The sequence below is a fragment of the Eschrichtius robustus genome, chromosome 3, assembly GCF_028021215.1.
Source record: "Eschrichtius robustus isolate mEscRob2 chromosome 3, mEscRob2.pri, whole genome shotgun sequence".
Classification (NCBI taxonomy): domain Eukaryota; kingdom Metazoa; phylum Chordata; class Mammalia; order Artiodactyla; family Eschrichtiidae; genus Eschrichtius; species Eschrichtius robustus.
Genome location: NC_090826.1, coordinates 129,717,584 through 129,741,766, shown reverse-complemented (window position 1 = coordinate 129,741,766; position 24,183 = coordinate 129,717,584). Strand labels below are relative to the sequence as shown.

The window sequence follows — 24,183 nt, the reverse complement described above, 5'->3', positions numbered from 1 at the left end:
AATATCTAGAAACAAATCTAACCAAGGAGGTGAAAGAGTTATATGCTGAGAAGTACAAAACACTGATAAAGGAAATTGAAGATGATTCGAGAAAATGGAAAGATATCCCATGCTCTTGGATTGGAAGAATTAATATTGTTAAAATGGCCATACAACCCAAAGCAAGCTACAGATTTAATGCAACCCCTATTGATTTCCCCATCACATTTTTCACAGATCTAAAACAAAGAATCCTAAAATTTATATGGAACCACAAAAGACCCATAATTGACAAAGCAATCCTGAGGAAAAAGAACAAAGTTGGAGGCATAACCCTTCCAGGCTTCAGACAATACTACAAAGCTACAGTAATCAAAACATCATGACACTGGCACAGAAACAGACATATAGATCAATGGAACAGAATAGAAAGCCCAGAAATAAACCCACACACATATGTTCAATTAATCTTTGACAAAGGAAGCAAGAATATACAATGGAGAAAAGACAGTCTCTTTAGCAAGTGGTGTTGGGAAAGCTGGACAGCCACATGTAAACCAATGAAGTTTGAACACTCTCTCACACCATACACAAAAATAAACTCAAAATGGCTTAAAGACTTAAATATAAGTCAGGACACCATAAAATTCCTAGAGGACAACATAGGCAAAACATTCTCTGACATAAATTGTAGCAATGTTTTCTTAGGTCAGTCTCCCAAGGCAAAAGAAATAAAAGCAAAAATAAACAAATGGGACCCAATCAAACTTCTAAGCTTTTGCACAGTAAAGGAAACTATAAACAAAATGAAAAAATTGCCTACAGAATGGGAAAAAAATATTTGCAAATGATGTTACCAACAAGGGCTTAATTTCCAAAATGTACAAACAGCTCATACAACTCTATATCAAAAGAACAAACAACCTAATCAAAAAATGGGCAGAAGACCTAAATAGACATTTCTCCAAAGAAGACATACACAAGGTCAACAAGCACATGAAAACACACTCAACATCACTAATTATTAGAGAAATGTAAATCAAAACTTTAATGAGGTATCACCTCACACTGGTCAGAATAGCCATCATCAAAAAGTCTACAAATAATAAATGTTGGAGAGGGTGTGCAGAAAGGGAATCCTCCTACCCTGTTGGTGGGAATGTAAATTGGTGCAGCCACTATGAAAAACAGTATAGAGGTTCCTTAAAAAACTAAAAATAGTTACCATATGATACAGCAATCCCATTCCTGGGCATATACCCAGAAAAGATGAGAATTTGAAAAGATAGATGCACCTCAATGTTCACTGCAGCACTATTTACAATAGACAAGACTTGGAAACAATCTAAATGTCCATCAACAGATGAATGGATAAAGAATGTGTGGGGTATATATATATATATATATATATATACACACACACACACACACACACACACACACACTGAAATGTTACTCAGTCATAAAACAAGAATGAAATAATGCCATTTGCAACAATATGGATGGACCTAGAGATTATTATACTAAGTGAAGTAAGTCAGACAGAGAACAACAAATATTATATGACAAATTTATATATGGATTGTAAAAAATAGTACAAATGAACTTATTTACAAAACAGAAACAGACACACAGACATAGAAAACAAACTTATGGTTACAAAGCAGAATTCGGGGAGGGATAAATCAGGAGTATGGGGTTAACAGACACACAGTACTATAAATAAAATAGATAAACAACAAGGATTTACTGTATAGCATAGGGAACTATATTCAATATCTTGCAACAACCTATAATGGAAAAGAATAGAAAAAAAAGTGTATGTGTGTGTATACATCTATATATTCGAATCGCTTTGTTATACATCGGAAACTAACACAATATTGTAAATCAACTATACTTCAATTTAAAAAAACTGTCAAAGAGATGATATACAGATTTTCAGATTTTATGAAAGTCATGAATCATAAGGTTTACTAAACACAATGAATCCCAAGAAGCAAATATAAAGCAACACACACACATAAACACATTGTATCAAAATTTCAATATATCAATGGGAAAAGCGATCTTAAAATCAACCAGTGAGAAAATACAGATTAACTTATGAAAGGAACAATAATTAGACTGGCAGTTGACTTCTCAAAAGCAGAGCTGAAGTCAGAAGATAAGGAAATAATGACTTCAAATTTATGAGGTGAAAGAACTATCAATCTGTAATTTAATATCCAACTAAAGTATTATTCAAAATTGAGGGCAAAATAAAAACAATCACCAAACTGAGTTACAATCAAGTAGCACCCACTGAAGGGATTTCTAAAGGGTATACTTTAGTGTGACAGAGACTGAAACAAAATTAAACACTGGGATGCAAGAAGAAAAGTAAACAAAGAAATTGGAGATCACATCAATAAATCTAAACAAGCATTGACTTTCTGAATCAATTATAATATTGAGTAAGGTGGTAAAAAGTAAGGTGGAACTCCAATACCGGGTAAAAGTAACATGGAAATCAGGACAGAATAAGTGGAGCTAAAGTGTTTTGAAGTCATTATGAAAAAAGAGTAGAATGATTAACTTCAAGCTTTAAGTCAAAAATATTAAAGGGATGCCAAAAAGAATAAAAATAAGGTGTATATTGTGAATTCCAAGCCAAGGAAAAAAATAAGTTAACCTGAAATGAAGAAAAATGAGTCTGGAAAGAAGGGGGTAAAACAAGTATACAAAAGGCAGGGTAGAAGATGGCGGCATGGGAGGATGTGGAGCTTGCGTCTCCCCACAACTAGGGCAACTTTTGGATGCTGGTGGGGAACCTTGATGCCCAAGGAGATGGGAGGAACCTCTGAGCGACCGGGTAGGATGTGTGGGGAAGTGAGGGGGTAGGAGAAGTGGAGGCCAGACAGGACCAGTGCCCCTGAGGGGTGGCTGGGAGAGGGGAGGGGTTCCCATGCCTGGAAGGACCCTTGGGGGTTCTGAAGATCAGGGGAGGTGCAGAGGGCATTTCCCCCACCATATCGGGCCCCAGGAAGCCTGCTGGGCTCCCGGGCCCGGTCCTCTGCCCTCTGAGGACCCTCCTGGTCATGTGGGTCCTACGCGCATAGGAGGGAGGTAGGGGGAGAGAAGAGGAGAGGCAGATGGGAGGGGGCCTCTGAGATCAGAGGATCAGGGGAGGTGCAGAGGGTGTTTGTCCCATCCAATCGGGCCCAGGGAAGCCTTTTGGGCTTCTAGGTCTGGTCCCCTGCTCTCTGGAGGCCCCTCTGGCCGCATGGGTCCTAGGGGCATAGGAGGGATGGAGAGGGGGAAGAAGAGAGGCCAAGGGGGAGGAACCCTCCAGGAATGGAGGATCAGGAGGAATGCGTCTAGCATTTCCCCTGCCCACTCAGACCCAGGGAACTTGCTGAGGTCCTGAACCCGGTCCTCCAGCTTCCAAGGCCAGAGGCACTCCAGGGCCCATCCTGCTGCATTGAGCCTAAGTTCCCCCTCCCACCCTGCCAGGGCCTTTTCCGGCCCTCTGGGTCCTAAGCATAGGCCCTGCCCAGTGCCTAAACCCCACCTCTGCCTAAGCCCCGTCCCCCACAGCCAAGGCATTTTCTGGCTTTTTCTTTTTCTTTTTTTCTCCTCTTTTTTCCTATTGTAGTTCTATTTTACCTTCCGGTTGTTGTTTCATTTTTATTTTTATTTTTTTAATTCTCTCTAACATATCTGTTAGTTTTCTAATATTATTTTATTTTTTACTCTTTGTTATTGTTCTGAATTTTTTTTCTTTTTCTTTTTCTTTTTTTTTTGCCACCCCACACGGCCTGTGGGATTTTGGTTCATGAGCTGGAGGTCAGGCCTGAGCTCCTGTGGTAGGAGCTCTGAGTCCAAACCAGTGGACTAACAGAGAACCTCAGACCCCAGGGAATATTCATCAGAGTGAGGTCTCCTAGAGGTCCTCATCTCTGCTCCAAGACCACCTCTACCCAACAGCCTACAAACTCCAGTGCCGGAAGCCTCAAGCTAAACAACCAGTAAGACAGGAACACAATATCACCCATTTAAAAAAAAAAAAAAAAATGAGATGACAAAAAAGTATGTCACAGATGAAGGAGCAAGGTAAAAACCTACAAGAACAAATAAATGAAGAGGAAATAGGCAACCTACCCGGAAAAGAATTCAGAGTAATGATAGTACAGATGATCCAGAATCTCGGAAATAGAATGGAGGCACGGATTGAGAAAATACAAGAAATGTTCAACAAAGATCTAGAATAACTAAAGAACAAACAAACAGAGATGAACAACACAATAGCTGAAATGAAAAATACACTAGAAGGAATCAATAACAGAATAACTGAGGCAGAAGAACGAATAAGTGAGCTGGCAGACAAAATGGTGGAAGTAACAGCTGAGGAGCAGAATAAGGAAAAAAGAATGAAAAGAATTGAAGACAGTCTCAGAGTCCTCTGGGACAACACTAAACTCACCAACATTTGAATTACAGGTGTCTCAGAAGAAGAAGAGAAAAAGAAAGTGTCTGAGAAAATATTCGAAGAGATTATAGTGGAAAACTTCCCTAACATGGGAAAGGAAAGAGTCAATCAAGTCCAGGAAGCACAGAGAATCCCATACAGGATAAACCCTAGAAGAAACACACCAAGACACATTTTAATCAAACTAACAAAAATTAAATTCAAAGAAAATATATTAAAAGCAGCAAGGGAAAAGCAAAAAATAACATAAAAAGGAATCCCTATAAGGTTATCTGCTGATTTTTCAGCAGAAACTCTGCAGGCCAGAAGGGAGTGGCAGGATATACTTAAAGTGATGAAAGAGAAAAACCTACAACCAAGATTACTCTACCCAGCAAGGATCTCATTCAGATTTGACAGAGAAATCAAAAGCTTTACAAACAAGCAAAAGCTAAGAGAATTCAGCACCACCAACCAGCTTTACAACAACTGTTAAAGGAACTTCTCTAGGCAGGAAACACAAGAGAAGAAAAAGACCCACAAAAACAAACCCAAAACAATTAAGAAAATGGTAATAGGAACATACATATTGATAATAACCTTAAATGTAAATGGATTAAATGCTCCAACCAAAAGACACAGACTTGCTGAATGCATACAAACACAAGACCCATATATATGCTGTCTAGAAGAGACCCACTTCAGACGTAGGGACACATACAGACTGAAAGTGAAGGGATGGAAAAAGATACTCCATGCAAATGGAAATCAAAAGAAAGCTGGAGTAGCAATACTCATATCAGATAAAATAGACTTTAAAATAAAGACTGTTAAAAGAGACAAGGGAGGACACTACATAATGATCAAGGGATCAATTCAAGAAGAAGATATAACAATTATAAATATTTATGCACCCAACATAGGAGCACCTCAATATATAAGGCAAATGCTAACAACCATAAAAGGGGAAATCAACAGTAACACAATAATAGTAGGGGACGTTAACACCCCACTTTCACCAATGGACAGATCATCCCAACAGAAAATAAGTAAGGAAACACAAGCTTAAAATGACACAACAGTGATGGGAATGTAAATTGGTACAGCCACTATGGAGAAGAGTATGGAAGTTCCTTAAAAAGCTAAAAACAGAACTACCATATGACCCAGCAATCCGGCTACTGGGCATATACCCAGAGAAAACCATAATTTGAAAAGATACATGCACCCTAATGTTCAATGCAGCACTATTTACAACAGCCAGCAACATGAAAGCAACCTAAATGTCCATAGACAGAGGAATGGATAAAGAAGATGTGGTATATATATACAATGGAATATTACTCAGCCATAAAAAGGAACAAAATAATGTCATTTGCAGCAATATGGATGGACCTAGAGATTGTCATACTGAGTGAAGTAAGTCAGACACAGAAAGACAAACATTATATGATATCGTTCATACGTGGAATCTAATTTTAAAAAAACAATACAAGTGCTTCCGTGGTGGTGCAGTGGTTAAGAAGCCACCTGCCAACGCAGGGGACACAGGTTCCAGCCTTGGACCAGGAAGATCCCACATGCTGCAGAGCAATGAAGCCTGTGTGCCACAACTACTGAAGCTCACGTGCCTAGAGCCCATGCTCCACAACAAGAGAAGCCACCACAATGAGAAGCCCAGGTACCTCAACAAAGAGTAACCCCTGCTCGCTGCAACTAGAGAAGGCCTGCGCACAGCAATGAAGACCTGACGCAGCCAAAAATAAACAAATAAATAAATTTATAAAAAACAAAACAAAACAATACAAATGAACTTATCTACAAAACAGGAACAGATTTACAGATATCGAAAACAAACTTATGGTTACAAAGGGGCTGGTGGGGAGGAATAAACTGAGAGATTGGGATGGACATATACACACTGCTATATATAAAATAGATAACTAATAACAACCTGCTATATAGCACAGGGAACTCTACTCAATACTCTGTAATGGCCTATATGGGAAAAGAATCTAAAAAAGAGTGTATGTATGTATATGCATAACTGATTCACTTTGATGTACACCTGAAATTAACAAAACATTGTAAATCAACTATACTCCAATAAAAATTTTAAAAAAAAGAAAAAGAAAAAGAAAAAAAAATAAAATAAATGACACAACAGACCAGATAGAGTTAATTGATATTTATAGGACATTCCACCAGAAAGTGGCAGAATACACTATCTTCTCAAGCGCACACGGAACATTCTCCAGGATAGATCAAATCTTGGGTCACAAATCAAGCCTCAGAAAATTTAAGAAAATTGAAATCGTATCAAGCATATTTTCTGACCACAATGAGATTAGAAATAAATTACAGGAAAAATACTGTTAAAAACACAAATACATGGAAGCTAAACAGTGCACTACTAAATAACCAAGAGATCACTGAAGAAATCAAAGAAGAAATAAAAAAATACATAGAAAGAAATGACAATGAAAAAACGATGACCCAAAACCTATGGGACACAGCAAAAGCAGTTCTAAGAGGGAAGTTTATAGCAATTCAATCTCACCTCAAGAAATAAGAAAAATCTCAAATAAACAATGTAAGCTTAAACCTAAAGCAACTAGAGAAAGAAGGACAAACAAAACCCAAAGTCAGTAGAAGGAAAGAAATCATAAAGATCAGAGCAGAAATAAATGAAACAGAAATGAAGAAAACAACAGAAAAGATCAATAAAACTGTGCACAGCAATGCAGTTGCTCAAAAAGTTGGTTCTTTGAGAAGATAAACAAAACTGATAAACCTTTAGCCAGACTCATCAAGGAAAAAAGGGAGAGGACGCAAATCAATAAAATTAGAAATGAAAAAGGAGAAATCACAACTGACACCCCAGAAATACAAAGGATTATAAGAGACTACTACAAACAACTATATGTCAATAAAACGGACAACCATAATGAAATGGACAAATTCTTGGAAAGGTACAATTTTCCAAGACTGAACCAGGAAGAATTAGAAAATATAAACAGACCTACACAAGTAATGATATTGAAACTGTAATTAAAAGTGTTCCAACAAACAAAAGTCCAGGACCAGATGGCTTCACAGGTGAATTATATCAAACATTTAGAGAATGGCTAACACATATCCTTCTCAAACTGTTCCAAAAAATTGCAGAGGGAGAAACACTCCCAAATTCGTTCCTTGAGGCCACCATCACCATGGTACCAAAACCAGACAAAGATATCACAAAAAAAGAAAATTACACACCAGTATCACTGATGAACATAGATGCAAAAATACTCACCAAAATACTAGCAAACAGAATCCAAAAATATATTAAAAGGATCATACACCATGATCAAGTGGGATTTATCCCAGGAATACAAGGATTCTTCAATATATGCAAATCAATCAATGTGATACACCATATTAACAAATTAAGGAATAAAAACCGTATGATCACCTCAATAGATGCAGAAAAAGCTTTTGACAAAATTCAACACCCATTTATGGGCAGAGGGAACTTGTCAGAAAATGGACATAGAGGGAACCTACCTCAACATAATAAAGGCCATATATAACAAACCCACAGCAAACATCATTCACAATGATGAAAAACTGAAAGCATTTCCACAAGATCAGGAACAAAACAAGGATGTCCACTCTCGCCACTCTTATTCAACATAGTTTTGGAAGTCCTAGCCATGGCAATCAGAGAAGAAAAAGAAACAAAAGGAATACAAATTGGAAAAGAAGACGTAAAACTGTCACTGTTTGCAGATGACATGATACTATACATAGAAAATCCTAAGATGCCACCAGAAAACTCCTAGAACTAATCAATGAATTTGGTAAGGATACAAAATTAATGCACAGAAATCTCTTGCATTCCTATAAAATAACAATGAAATATCAGAAAGAGAAATTAATGAAACAATCCCATTTACCATTGCAACAAAAGGAATAAAATACCTAGGAATAAACCTACCTAAGGAGACAAAAGACCTGTATGCAGTAAACTATAAGACACTGATGAAAGAAATTAAAGATGATACAAACAGATGGAGAGATATACCATGTTCTTGGATTGGAAGAATCAACATTGTGAAAATGACTATATTACCCAAAGCAGTCTACAGATTCAGTACAATCCCTTTCAAACTACCAATGGCATTTTTCACAGAACTAGAACAAAAAAAGTCACAATTTGTATGGAAACACAAAAGACCCCGAATAGCCAAAGCAATCTTGCGAAAGAAAAACGGAGCTGGAGGAATCAGGCTCCCTGACTTCAGACTATACTACAAAACTACAGTAATCAAGACAGTATGGTACTGGCACAAAAACAGAAATATAGATCAATGGAACAGGATAGAAAGCCCAGAGATAAACCCACAGACGTATGGTCACCTAATTTATGACAAAGAAGGCAAGTACATACAATGGAGCAAAGACACCCTCTTCAATAAGTGGTGCTGGCAAAACTGGACAGCTATATGCAAAAGAATGAAATTAGAACACTTCCTAACACTATACACAAACACAAACTCCAAGTGGATTAAAGACCTGAATGTAAGATTGGACACTATAAAACTCTTAGAAGAAAACATAGGAAAAACACTCTTTGACAATAAACCACAGCAAGGTCTTTTATTACCCACCTCCTAGAGAAATGAAAATAAAAACAAAAATAAACAAATGGGACCTAATGAAACTTAAAAGCTTTTGCATAACAAAGGAAACCTTAAACAAGACGAAAAGACAGCCCTCAGACCATATTCTCTGACTACAATACAATTAAGTTAGAAATCAACAACAACAAAACAATAAAATTCCATGCACTATAAAATATAAAACACAGTCCTAAACAACTCAAAGAAAAAAATCATAATGAAGATTATGGAAACAGAAGATCGGAGCAAACAGAACTTAATGATAACAAAAGTATTACATTACAAAGTTTGTGATGAGCAGCAAAAAAATATGTAGAGGGAAATCTATACATTTATATGCATATATAGGAAAAAACAGGATAAAAATTGATGAGCTACACATCTAAATTAAGAAGTTAGAAAAAAAGAGCTACAAAGTAAACACAAAATACAAGTTAGGAAATGAAGAAGGGAGCAGAAATTCTTGAAACAGACAAAATATATACAATTGAGGATCAAAATCAAAATCTGGTTCTCTGGAAATAGATACAACTCTGGAAAGAGTGATCAAGTTAAAAAAAAGTAAGGCTTAATATCAGAAATAAAAAGGGGTCATATTTCAGATACAGCAGAGATTTGTAAAAATAGAACATTAAGAAATACTTGATGCTAATACATGTTAAAATGAACAGAATGGACAATTTCCTAAAAAATTATATAATTTGTCTAAACTGACTCATGGAAAAAACAGAAAACCTGAACAAATCTATAATTATTAAATCACTAGTCAAAAGTCTACTTATCAAAACTGTCCACAGGGTTGGATGATTTTACAGGTGGGATCTACCAATCAGTTGACAGTTAATCCCTACCTTACACAAAGTGTTCCAAAGAAAAATAAGAACTTATTTCCACTTCAATTATGAAGCTAACAGAACCCTTGATATGAAAACCAGGCAGGGAAAGTACAGAAAAGAACATTTATGGGCCAATTTCATTTTTGAACATAGATGCAAAAGTCTAAATAAAATGCTGGCAAACTTAAGCCAGGAACACATAATAGATAATAATACATCATAATTTAATTTAGGTTTAATCCCAGGAGATCAAGGATGGTTTACAATAAGAAGGTCTATTAATGTATTTCACCACATGAATGGATTAAAGAAGAAAATCACAGAGGCAAAAAAAGCACTTAAAAGAGTTAAACACCCATCCATGATTAAAACAGAAACCTTAGCAACTAGGAACCCAGGGGATCATCTTTACCTGATATCAGGTACCTATAAGAAAGGGCTTAACCATAAAGTTGTGAAATAATTTTCCTTAAAATCAGAAACAAAACAAAGATGCCCAGTTGTACCTAACATTGTACCGGAGGGCCTAGCCAGTACAAAAATAATTGAAAATAATCAAGATTTCAGAGGAAAAGACAAATGGCAAATGTGCCTGTAGATGGGACATTCTTGCACACACAGAGGTCTTGAGAAGTGGTTGAAGAGTTCAATACCTTCTGACAAGTCTAGAATTCCAGGATACCTAGATTTTTAGAAGCCCAGAGTTTTCTTATATTTGTGTTTTTTGCTGTCTTTAAAATCCATAGTTGTATTTGTCTAAATAGATGCTTTACCGTTGTCTGATTTTTTTACTTTGTACTCAGCCCTTTTATAACCTGAACTTTCTAGGTTGATCAAGGATTCAAATTTAGTTTGACCTCCTGTGTGGTAATCATACTTCCCACTCTGTATCCAGACAAGAAGGCTGAGCATACCCCTGAAGATTCCTTTAGGACCTCCCAACTCCCCGCTGCTCTGAGGAAGGTATGTAAACAGTACTGAGTTTTGCCCTAGTGGAAGACACACTACTGCTCTCTCCAGGAAACCTTTTTATTCTTTATCATTTTCAGTGTCTTTTTACAAGCTGCTCTCAAAAACAATACTAGGTCTTTAATAAAATCCCATCACAGTATCTGGTAGGGAGTTGTATTTAATTTTCTTTTCCCTTGATTCTTTAAATGCTTGCTCTTGTGGTTTTTCTAAGTATTTTTGTATAATGAGTCACTCTGAGCAACTGACTGGGAATGTAGGAAGAAGGGCTTTATTTTTTTTTGCTATTTTGATTTACTGTGTGATTGACCCTGGACCAGTCATTGAACCTAATCAAGGAACTTCACTCATTGCTAAATAAAGATAAAAGGCTTTGAGAGATGGGTTAAAATTAGATCCTGCCACCTACTGACTCAGTCTCTTAATAACTGACTCATAGAAATTAATTAGCTTGTTCCTATAACAATTCCATTTGGAAAAGATCTCCTTTATTATTTTTGCCTAGTTGGAGCCTTTTTACATCTCTCTATCCAATTCTCTGTCGCCTCCCCATTTGTTTACTTAACTTTACTGCTTACTTTCAGTGAACAACCATGGCACTCCATGAAAATCAGCCCAAAATTCAGGGCTAATTTTGTGATCTTAAGAAAGTCTCTGAGCTACATTTCTAATTTAGGAAATGGTAACCACAGTACTCTATCTTTTAGCTCACAGACAATTGTTACAAAAACCAGGCAATGAAAGTAAAGAGTGCTTTGAAAAACTGTAAAGAACAATATATTTATATTCACATTAACTGAATAATTCTATTCACCAATGTAAGAATTGAGTCATAATACATAGGAGAAGGTCTTAAGTGATATTCATCCATGCTAGACAGAGACTATTAAAAATTATAGCTGAGCAATTTATTTATAAGTATGTAAACAATACATTCAGGACAAGGAAGACTTTAAAGTAACAAAATGTAATTTAAGAATGGAAGCAGCATGACATGGGTGCCTGCTGGAAAAGCAGGAAATAAATTAATTAATATTTTAAGATCCTCCTTATTCTAAGTTTAAATCTTCTGAATCCACAACCTATGGTAAAAGCTAAAAATACAAAATAAATGAAAGGAAAACTGAAGAGTTGACAAATTTCAAGGTGGGAGCAAAAGAAATCTTGTAAATATGGTCTCTGGATCATGTAGAAATTCAAGGAAAGAAAATGTGAAGACAAAAGTTGCTTCATTTTCTTACCTTTGTTCTGTATTAAAGAGTGCAAAGATGTGCTTGCTAGACATAAAGCTTTTTTCCACATCCCGAACTTTCAGGTTGTCCAAGGGAAGCATATACTTCTTTTCTTTTTCCTAGAGAGAGAGAGAGAGAGAGAGAGAGAGAGAGAAAGAGAGAGAGAGAGAAAGAGAGAGAGAATTGGCTTTAATAAAAGATCTTGAAGCATGCCCATAGCAACACATCACCTGAGTTGGTCAACATTTAATTAGAATATTTTGATACCATCACACACTACTTTGATACCAGCTACCAAGGAACAAAAATTATCTGAGATAGGAGACTCCAATGGTTCTCAACACGTGGGTCAGAAGAATGAGGGGAGGGAAAGTGCAGAGGAAGGAAGGGCTCAGGGATGGAGAAAACACATGGTCCTCTATCCTTTCTTCCTCATGTGGGTCCCCTTAGATGTTTTAAAATGTTAGTTTGATATTAAAAATTTAGCCATCTGTTAATATTTAACAAAAATGTTCTGGTCCTAATTCAATGAGAAATGCCAGATGGATTTCATTTCATATTTTATTTGCAGCCTAAGCAGTTTTGATAGCCAGAGCTGGCAAGAGACTGGAAGCACAAGGACCCTAGTATGAAATACCCCCTATAAACTATGATAAAGCACAGAAAATACTTCCTTCCTTTGAGTCTAGAATAAAATGTGGGTCGAGAAAGAAATGATTCCATTAAATTGTCAAACTCTTTGAGAAAAAAAGAACCCATTAGAAGTGAACTAATATTAACTAGAACAAATTCTCTTAAAATTAACAACACTTTAGGAAGAAAATGCACATTTGAGAGGGGAGGTCTGCAAATGGGACCAAACTAATCTTGGTAAAACAAAACATACTGGATGCCAAAGAATTATTAGAAACATTTACTTTTAAGGATTGGCCCAGGGACAATATTATCATATGCATAAACGCCTAACAACCAGTATAATAGAAGAGAGCCAAATACTCAGTTTAAGAAACCTAGTCGATATCTATTACCTGGGGCACTTTAGCACAGTCCTTGTTAAACAGTAGTCCTCTGTATATCTCGGGTGACAGTCCTGAGAAAAACCAGGCCTAGACCCCAGAGGAGGAGAGCATGGAGATCTAGCCATGACTTTTAATAAACAACTATTAATGCCTGTGGGAAATACATGTAACGTACAGATATGTTTGACATAAGCCTTTTTGTTCCTGAAGCTCCTCCAGCTCTCGCTTGAGAATTGGTCTAGGCTCAGCTGTGTGGGGCAGAACTCTTCCATGCTCCCTAGCCTGCTTGTGGGGACCACACTCTCTGCAGACATCAGAGAGTGTTATTGCAAGAACTATCACTGGCTTTGCCACTTCTCACTCCTAAATTAATCAGGGAAAGTTGGGCAGAGCACTTTAGAATAGTGAGGCAGAGAGAAATAGATGACTCGAGAAGTTGAAGGAAGCTGGTTGGAGAACAAAATGGCTGTCCTGGCAGACAAGGTCTTCAAAGAAGATAGCAAAACAAAACAAAACAAAAACATAAAAGAAACTGAATGGCAGTGAGAGGAGCCCAAGAATAAACATGAAAAAGCAAAGCACTGTAAGAAGATTCCAATGTTTCTTGTACCAAAATTAACAGTATATTAGCAAACACAAGGATATTCTAAATAGCAAAATACATAATTTACATAAATGAAGCATTATAGTTGGGTCTAACTTGTTTGAAAGACTTGTCAGACTATTTTAGGATAGCATTCTAAGAGGCAAGATCATAGACTGAATGAAAAGCTACCCAATACATAATCAAATGAAAATGTTTGAGACGCAGGGAACATTTTTTTTTACTGGTTGTTTTTCAATGCCCTAAATTTAAGCAGCTGGATTTTTTTAATGCATCATCCTATTCAACCTTTTGAAATGATGGATTCGCCTTTAATGGAAAATCTGCATCTCATTGTAAAGATGGAATACAATGTCCTTGGCATGTTTTCTATAGAAGTAGGCTCCCTTTTGTACTGCATTCTTTAGCATATAGTGAAGACCAAAACTCCAGCAAGTTTACATCAGATATTAAACACTGGAGAAATACACACATATGCAGAGAGAGAAATACTAAAAATGCAGTTTCATTTCCAAAGGACTAAATGTCATTTATCTAAGAGTTTTGAGGACATATTGCTAAATTATTTCATAATCAAGAGTTATTTTTATATTTTATTTTCCCAGTTTTATTGAGATGTAATTGACGTACAACATTGTGTACCTTTAAGGTATACAACATGCTGATTTGATAAACATATATTGCAAAATGATTACTACCATAGCTTTAGCCAATGCCTTCATCATCTCACATAATTACCATTTTTTTTTTGTGGTGGGAATATATAAGATTTACTGTCTTAGCATCTTTCAAGTTAAGAATACAGTATTATTAACTATAATCACCATGCTGTACATTAGATTGCTAGAACTTATTTGTCTTGTAAGTGGAAGTTTGTGCCCTCTGACCAATGTCTCCCTATTTTTTCCACACCCCCATCCCTGTTAACCACCATTCTACTCTCTGTTTCTGAGTTTTGCTCTTTAAGATTATACAAATAAGTGATATCCTATATTATTTTCTCTTACTCTGACTTATTTCACTTAGCATAATGCCCTTAAAGTCCATCCATGTTGTTGCAAATGGCAGGATTTCCTTCTTTCTCATGGTTGAATAATATTCCATTGTCTGTGTACACCATATCTGTTTTATCCATTCACCCATCAGCTGTCACTTAGGTTGTTTCCGTACCTTGGCTATTGTGAATAATGCTGCAATAAACATGGGAGTGCAGCTATCTCTTCAAGATTCTGTTTTCATTTCTTTGGATATATACCCGGAAGTGGGACTGCTGGATCATAAGGTAGTTCTATTTCTTTTTTTTAAAGTATCTGTTTATTTATTTATTTATGGCTGTGTTGGGTCTTTGTTTCTGTGCAAGGGCTTTCTCTAGTTGTGGCAAGTGGGGGCCACTCTTCATCGCGGTGTGTGGGCCTCTCACTATCGCGGCCTCTCTTGTTGTGGAGCACAGGCTCCAGACGCGCAGGCTCAGCAATTGTGGCTCACGGGCCCAGCTGCTCCGCGGCACGTGGGATCTTCCCAGACCAGGGCTCGAACCCATGTCCCCTGCATTGGCAGTCAGATTCTCAACCACTGCGCCACCAGGGAAGCCCCAAGGTAGTTCTATTTTTAATTTCTTAAGGAACCTCCATACTGTTTTCCATAATTTATATTCCCATCAATAGTACATAAGTGTTCCTTTTCTCCACATTCTTGCCAACACTTGTTATCTTGTCTTCTTGATGATAGCCATTCTAACAGGTGTGAGGTGATATCTCCTTGTGGTTTTGATTTGCATTTCCCTGATAATTAGTGATGTTGAACACCTTTTCATGTACTTGTTGGCCATCTGTATGTCTTATTTGGAAAAATGTCTGTACACTACTGCATTTTTTTTTAACATCTTTATTGGAGTATAATTGCTTTACAATGGTGTGTTAGTTTCTGCTTTATAACAAAGTGAATCAGCTATACATATACATATATCCCCATATCTCCTCCCTCTTGCGTCTCCCTCCCACCCTCCCTATCTCACCCCTCTAGGTGGTCACAAAGCACTGAGCTGATCTCCCTGTGCTCTGCGGCTGCTTCCCACTAGAAGAGTTTTAAGACTGACAAAAATAGAAGAAAAAGAAGATTCAGACTGATTTGCTTAATTAAAGTTATAAGTCAAATGGAGAATTAAATGAGAGAGCAATGAAATGACATATCGTGGATATTTCTAAAATTCTTGGTGTTTTTGGGAAAGTATGACATTCTGCTAAAAGAACATCTTGAATATGAAATAGCTAAAATAAACAAAAGAAATAGAGGAGGAGAAAGGAAAAATAGAATTATAATTTCCAAAATATAGTGAATCTTAGCACCAGCTTAACTGAGACATTTGCTACATATTCTTTTTAACTCCATTAAACTGCCTAAACATAATGCAGTGTTCAATATGGTAGCCTCTAGCTAAGGGGAGTACCAAGTATTTGAAATATAGCTAGTCAAATTGGGATGTACTTTAAGTGTTAACTACAAACCAGATTTCAAAGATTTAGTATGAAAAAAGAATGCAAACTATATCATCAATACTTTTATATGGATTATATGTTGAAATGATAATACTTTGAATATATTGGGGTAAATAAAGTATTATTAAACATAATTTCATCTGTTTATTTTTACTGTTTTGAATGTGGCTGCTAGACAATTTTAAATGGCATACGTGACTCACATTAACTTTCTATTGACAGTGATGAGCCCATGTACCTATCATCACTTTCCTTCCTCTCATCCATTCAATTTTCCTCTTGAAAATTGATAAATACACCTTTCTGCCATCAGGTGTATTTATCATTCTCCCAGTCACCCAGTCTGAAACCTCACTGCCATTTATGATGTATTGTCTTCCTTCGCCTCCTTTATTACATCAAGACTACGCTGCATTGTGTTTGAAGCATTTGTCAGAGCTCCCATTGTTTGACATTCCCACTACATTAATCCAGGTCCTTGGCATCTCACAAGCATGCAGTTATAAATGGCTTCCTATCTAGCCTTCTAGTCTTCTAATTCCTCTAACATCACCAGGGAGGGCAATTTTCTTAAACCACCCTGTCAAATTCATTACAGTCCTTCAAAACGTTCATAGCTCTCCACTACTTACGGAAGAAATTCCATGAAACTCCTTAATGTGAAATTGAAAAACACCTACAAAGTGGTCCGATCCTTATTTGTCAATATCTCCTTTACTCTTCCATAGGAAGTCTCCATTTCAACCAAATACACATTTGCCAACAGTCTTTTCCCAGCTTGAGACACCCTGTCAACTTCTCCCTGTCATACCAGTTCACTATTTAGAGTCCAGCTCAAGTTTCTATATTCTGTGCAAAAAGTTTTCCCAGGTTTTTAATTATTTGTCTGTCTGTGTCACTTCCCCATCTCTCTCCTTTCAATTCATACAATAGGTATTGTTTATTCTATTAATTTTTAAATTATAGGCATACCTTGGAGATGTTACAGGTTTAGATCCAGACCACCGCAATAAAGCAAATATCACAATAAAGCAAGTCAAATGATTTTTTTTGGTTTCCCAATGCTATAAAAGTTATGTTTACACTATACGGTAGTCTATTAAATGTGGAATAGCATTATGGCTAAAAAAACAACGAACTTACCTTAATTTAAAAGTACTTTGTTGCTTAAAAACACTAACCATCATCTGACAAGGTAGGGTTGTTACAAAACTTCAATTTGTAAAAAAACACATTATCTGAGAAGAGCAATAAAGTGAAGCACAATAAAATGAGGTATGCCTGTATACCTTATATGAGACACCCTCATCTTGTAAATGCACTACATTAAAAAATTTCTGTCAAAGTTGTTCATTTGGAACTCAGAATGTTCAGTAAATTTTATTGTTCAAGTAGGTTACATTTTTTGCAAAGAAAAGAGAAAAGTAGAGAATGTTTTTTGTAATATTTGTAAATAAACAAGAAATAGAATTTGATATTTTAAACATTTTATCTTTAGTAGACATTTTGGAGGAAGCATTTGCAAAATTCTAGAGAAAGATTTTTTAATGGAGATTCAGAAAGAAATTTCTGTGTATTTTCAAAAGCTTCAGAAGCTGATGTCACTCATTCAACACCATTATTTTCTTCATTTTGAAACATGGTACCTTTCCTTTTCTCAATATAAGGTTTTTACCAGCACTATTTGTACGGGAGGCATCAAAGACGACAGGGATTCTTTGTTCAAAGAGAGAGGGAATATGAGAGAGAGTGTGTTTTTTCCTTGCAATAACTTGGTAAGAGTTAGAAGAAAGAGGAGAAATAGAATAGGCCAAAATAAGGAGGCATTAATGTGTGAAAGAGTGTGGTCTGAGGTGGAAGTAACTAAACTATGAGTGGTAAAAGCAGAGGAATCAAGTTGGAGGGAGGCGGGAATTAAGATATAGCCCCACAGTATGTGTTCACTGACCTTGAAAGGAAACAAAAGGATCAATGAGGGACAGATGTGGGGTCAGCAAGTGCCCAGTGATAACCTTTAGCTGGCAGAGCACCATCAATAAAACTTGGTTGCTGGAAGGAGCTACAGTGGGTATGAGGAGAGGGTCTGGTGTGTGGAGGAATAGCTCCTGCATATGCAAAGGATTGGAAAGTCTTTCAAACAATTGGTGACTCATAGGTAGAGAGTTTTACAACTTGGGGAATATTTGAGTGGCCTTGGTTTGATGACTATATTGAATCATTTTATTTCTGCATCATTCTCACTAATAAGGCAACAAAATCTTCAAGGATAAGATCACAAATCCTTCCTCATTTCCACATATTATAATACCTAGCATAGTGGTCATTGAAATTTACATAGCATATATTATAAATATTTGTTGAATTGACTTTAGAATGTCTGATGACCAAAGCCAAATACTGCATAAAAATGTTGATAGTCACATATATTTTGAGAATCAAATAAAAATTCTATGGGAAAAAAAACCTGTATAAGATACTTAACTGATTGGCAATGCTTTTGATCATTAAACTTTTATAAAGTTTAGGCTGACTGCCATGTTTATTTTTACCTCTGCCTTTGTTTGTATTGCTTCTACTTGCTAGGAATGCCTCTTCTCAGCAAGAAGGCAAATACTAGTGGCCTTGAAATTTATGTCAATTGCCACCTCCTCCATGAAGTCTACTCTGATTACAGCAAATCATAGACCTCTGTATAGCTCTCAAATTTCCCATAATTTTTGTCATAGGCTATATAGAATGCCATTTCTTATTTATGTTCAGTTTGCCTCTTCAAGCAAATTGGAAGCTCCTTGAGGGCAAGGACTGTGTTATAATTCTTTTGTGTTTACATTTAACAGCTATTACACTGCTGCGTACACAGATGTTGCTTATCAAACCTTTGATTGTTGATGATACATTACAAATAAAATACCAACATGATGGAATTTTACTCTTATGGTGTACCTATACTATTTTTACTATTATGTCTACCTATACTATTATGTTAAAAATGATCTAACCAGATGTGATATGAAAATTTATTTTAAATTCCTCAAAGATTGATTTTGAATTAATTTAAGTGTTTTGCGTAGTATTATATGGTTTATTAAGTGAAATTTTACTAACCTAGACCAACATACTTGATTTGATTAATAAAAAAATCTCATGGCCTAAACATATAAATATACTGTGACAATCCAATACACTTCAAAACAGTACAAAAAACAAAATGCAGCAGATATGCTGCTCTTAAGAGGTAAGAACTGATATAAAGTTTTAAAAATTGACAGAACATAAAAGAGACTAGATTATAAAAGACAAGAGAAAATTATTTTAAAAAGCCAGTAAAGGCACCAAATATATCTTTGAAATATGTAATAATGGTTCCAAATTTATTTTTTAAATATGTGAGATTTGTTATAATTCTTCACTGCCTTGCTCTAACATTTTAAAACATCATGGCAATTCCTCAGGCTAATAAATAATCAGATTAGAAACAGACTCCATGACAGACTAACAGAATATACCATGTTGCTGAGAATAGCTGTGCTTCACAAGAGCAAAGAGTCCTGGTTTTGACCACTCCTCTTCTCATACTCAATAATATTTCATGTGCATTCTCTATTATCACATTTGCCACATTGTATACTCCTAATCTGTTAAATGTCTCTTCTCCTATTGAGAACCTGACATTTATTTGTCCTCCCTCAGTGCTGCACCATTCTGCTAGCAATGAATGCGGCATTCGTAGGACACAACAGCACCGACGATGTGTGTAGGGCACAGAGGGGGTCCTGCATTGCCAGCTACAGGAGGAGACAATATGATGAAGCGACTGAGAACCTGGTCCAAAAACAGGGCAGTAGCCCACAGATCAGTCCAAGCTGAAAAGATCCCTCGTCCAGGGGCTATAAATGCTTTTGCAGAATCCTGAAAACTCATGACATACTGTGGGACACTCAATTATTATAATTTGCTTGCTGCTCAAGAGACAATGATGTTGATCAATATTTTTTCCCTGACAATGTTTTCTTTTTTCCTTGATACACTATGACCAGAATGTTTGCAAACAGGGAAACTGGAGACTTTATCCTGGGTTTCTGGGTGGGGATCAGGGCCAAGAAAAATGTGATGCCCTCATAAATTAATATAAGCCTTTCATGCTTTCAATAACTGACACAAGAATTATGAAAGCATACATACTCATCATGCTTCCATCCTCACCTCACCTCATTTTCCAAGATGACACTGTATTGCCCTTCAGAGTAAATTCTAATTCTTCCACACACCCACTGCACCAACCACGGGACTCCTGCTTTCCCGGAAGTCAATGCATTTTCACTTTCCACACAGAACACATCCAATCATATCTTGTCTTCATCTATACTATTTCCTCCACTAGAAATACTGCTGCCTATTTGCCACTCTGTTTCTCTTCCCTCAAAATTCCTGCAAAAGATTACTCCATCTAGCTCAATGTACATTTTTTCTTCAAGTATTATAGGTCTCATTTTTCTGTCTTCTTTTCCTTCCCCACCCTATTTGTAGACTTATATTTTCAAATCAGTGGGATCCTTTAAAAAAATTCTGACACCGAAGCCCATTACATTAAGTAGATTAAAAAGTGTAGGTCCTCAATTGAAGCAAGAGTGAGGATATGAGAAACCTGCCCATTAAGACTCATCCTCTCGCCCTAAGAAATGCAGTTGCAATGACTAAGGACTCTAGTACACAGGCCTGGATCTCCGGATCCCTTTTCCAGAGTCTGGTTCACCTGCTAGTCTTATTCTCCAGATGTTCCCACAGTGCCCGGGCTCTGCTCTCACCTCCAGTCTGCCTGGAACTTGATTTGCCTCACCCCTTTAAGTCCACTACACCAAGCAGCTCCATCTAGCTCCCTGTGACTTCTAACTGAGCAAACGCATCTCTCAGAACCATGGATACAATCTAGCAAATCCTTCCAGTTCAAACCACTCCTGCCATGCTCTGCCGGCCTGATTGGGCACTTTGATGTGCCCACCAAAAACTCACCCAAGTATGCAGTGCTCCTGAACCACCACAAGCTCCTGCTATGGCCAGGCATGGCACCCAGGCCTCGTCTATCATTTCCGGGATTCCTCCCACCCAAGTCTGATCCCTTGACAGAACTTGTGTGCTTGGTTTGTACTACATTACTTTGTACTTTTGCCTTATTTTCTAAGTGTCCAAATGTTTCATCTAAGTGTGTGTATGCTCTGCCTTTCCAACTACCAGGTAAACTCCTAAGGGAAAGAGCGAATCCATTACTATTATTACCTTTTTAAATTATTTTTATTTGATGTATCTTGCTCCCTTGCTACACTATAACTATGTCCTGACTTCCCCATCAAAGCGTCAAGTCTTTGAGGGAAGCAACTGCTTCCTTCTTACTTTTGGTTGCATAGTTGACATTCTACAAAGTGTTGAATGCACATATGCCTGAGTTCCCTCATAGGCTGGCATGGTGCTTTGCCTAGATTAAGGACTCAGAGATGATGACTGACTTATAAAATAATCAAAATATCAAAGAAAAAAGAGCCTATATAAATATTGAGAATACCAGATTACTAGTTCCACATGCTGTTGAAAACTAAAATCTGGTGTTTATTGCTATTAAAAAGTTATAACTATAGAGATGTACAAGTATGAAACTCATAAACTACCCATCTTTTTAGTTGGACTTTAATACCCTGCTTTAATCAGAATTACATTTTGAGTAGTAAATAGCATCTGTGAGCCAGCACACTGCTAGTAAATAGTACTTCTTTAGATTTTCCTCTTGGGCACTGAAGAAACTGTCTATGTGTGCCTTTGATGGGCTGTCCTAGCAGGCCCAAGAAAACTCCATGGTTTATATGCTATTGGCTTCATGGCTACCCGCTCTGCACTCACTCAGATCCTTAAATGGAGCTACACACTGGCATATCTCTACTGGGTAAGGGAAATACAGTCACACTTGGCATTACCCAACCGGAGACACTGCTCTTTTCCTGGCTCCTTCTCTCTCTTCAGAGTCCAGTTAAATCTCCACCTCCTCCAGGAAGCCTGTCTGGCCATAAGAGCCCACTGGAGGGCTCCCTCCTCCCTTCTCATGGCATTCTTGGGCCATACCACTTTTTTTTTTTTTTTTTTTTCATTTAGTATATATATATTGCCCTATAATTTCAGGTACATCTGATACCCTCAAAATGTGGACTCCTCTTACCCCCGATTAAAAAGGTACTTTTATAATTTGAAAGTGAGAATATTAATGATTTTATTCTTAAATGTTTATATTTAATCTCTATATTAATCCTTATATTTAAAGCAATATTCATGAATATTTGTACATACACTGACAATGTAAAAGACAGATATAATAAGTGCACTAAAGAATAAATTTAAAGGACTTATGGTTAAGCATGGTAGATTGATTGCATGCATATATAGCCTTTCCCTCCTCCAAACCCACTATGATAACAGTGAAGGAATAAAAAGATATTGATTCACAAGGACAAAGAAAATGGGAGGGGAGAAAACAGTGGACAAGAGATTTCCCAAAAGCTTTGGAAGAGGGAAAGCAGACAGAGGAGCATTCATTAACTTAGCATACAGATAGGAGTTATCACCTCCTAACACCTACACGGGGAGAGAATGGAGGACAAGCCACCCCACTTGGGTCCTGTCTTCCCCTTGGAGGCACCTGGTACCTCACATGAAGGGATACAGTTGTGGGAGTGAAAGGGCAGGATCAGATAGAGCCATACACAGAAGTACACAGAGCAACTGATGACATAGGGTCCTTCCCTCTAAGTATGGCAGCCCATTCCTTAACCCCAGCAGGAGACCAGAGGCTTTTCCCTAGAGAAAAGATTATACAAAAGAAGTTTTGGACCCAGAGATACCAGGCAGGGTGGACAGCAAACATGGGTTAAAAACAAGAGAACTTAGTGAAAGCCTTTATACTGAAATGCTGTCCCTCAGCCACCTTTCCTGCCCTCCCCCAGAATGCCAGCAACCAGATGGATTTCTATTCCTCTGTCAGGCAGGATATTGGACTGTCATTCTCTGGGAAGCTAAATAGATTCAGAGAAAATGCCCCATATCCTAACATTTCAAGGAAAAAGCCAGCTTCCTACCTGATCACCTTACAAGGAGATCCTATATTTCGCAAGCCCCACTCACACATAGAATTTCCAAGCAGCTGAATGGCACAGAATCACCATAGATTATATATATCACAGCTATTAACTGAAGTGGATTCTGAGGATGGACTATCTCAACACCCATTCCAACCTCCTTGTAACGTTTGAGTTCAATTCAAAACTCCCCTTCCCTTCCCAATCTTCCTCTTACAGTGAGGGCTCCAGATGAGACATAGTTTCAGCCAATCTGATGTGCTTATGCCAGACTTTGGTTCAGAAGTGAGTCACACTGAAAAGAGACAGAGGATGTGGCACCTGTTTTGTTGGCCTGGATCATGGCAGAGGTGGTATGGCTCTGGATCCAGAGGCTATATAATATAGGGTGGCTTCCTGATTGTGTTGCCTCCAGATTGGTGGAGGAAACAGCTCCCTGGCAACCCAGGTTCTGAAATTTAATTTGGGGAACCATTCCTGGAAACTCAGCCTATTTCTGTAATTTTTCCCTCCCAAAGGTTCTTTGAACAGTATATCTCCCTTAATTAATGTTTTGCTACTTAAAGTAGCTAGAGTAGATTCTGTTGTTGATAATTAAGAACTCTGAGAATACAGTAGCAATATCTAGTCATCATGTACTATTATGTCTTAGCAAAAATGAATAGCCAGTAAAGCAGAAGAATAAACATTTCCCATTTTAATAGTCATTTAAAAAAAACTACATGAACTGATTATTAACAAGTATGTGAATGTGAGCGTGAGTGTGAGTGTGAGTGTGTGTGTTTGAGTGAGAGAGAGCGAGAAAGCTATGCAGTTA

General features: G+C 37.1%; 1 protein-coding gene across 2 annotated transcripts in view; it reads right to left on the bottom strand.

Annotated features, from left to right (window-relative positions):
* The window catches only part of DNM3 (dynamin 3), a 591,315-nt gene that overhangs the window by 145,018 nt on the left and 422,114 nt on the right, over positions 1-24,183 (bottom strand). For both annotated transcript variants that reach the window (XM_068541252.1, XM_068541253.1), the window contains one exon: positions 12,143-12,252. In XM_068541252.1, coding sequence (XP_068397353.1) covers positions 12,143-12,252 — 110 coding nt within the window. The remainder of the gene's footprint in view (positions 1-12,142; positions 12,253-24,183) is intronic.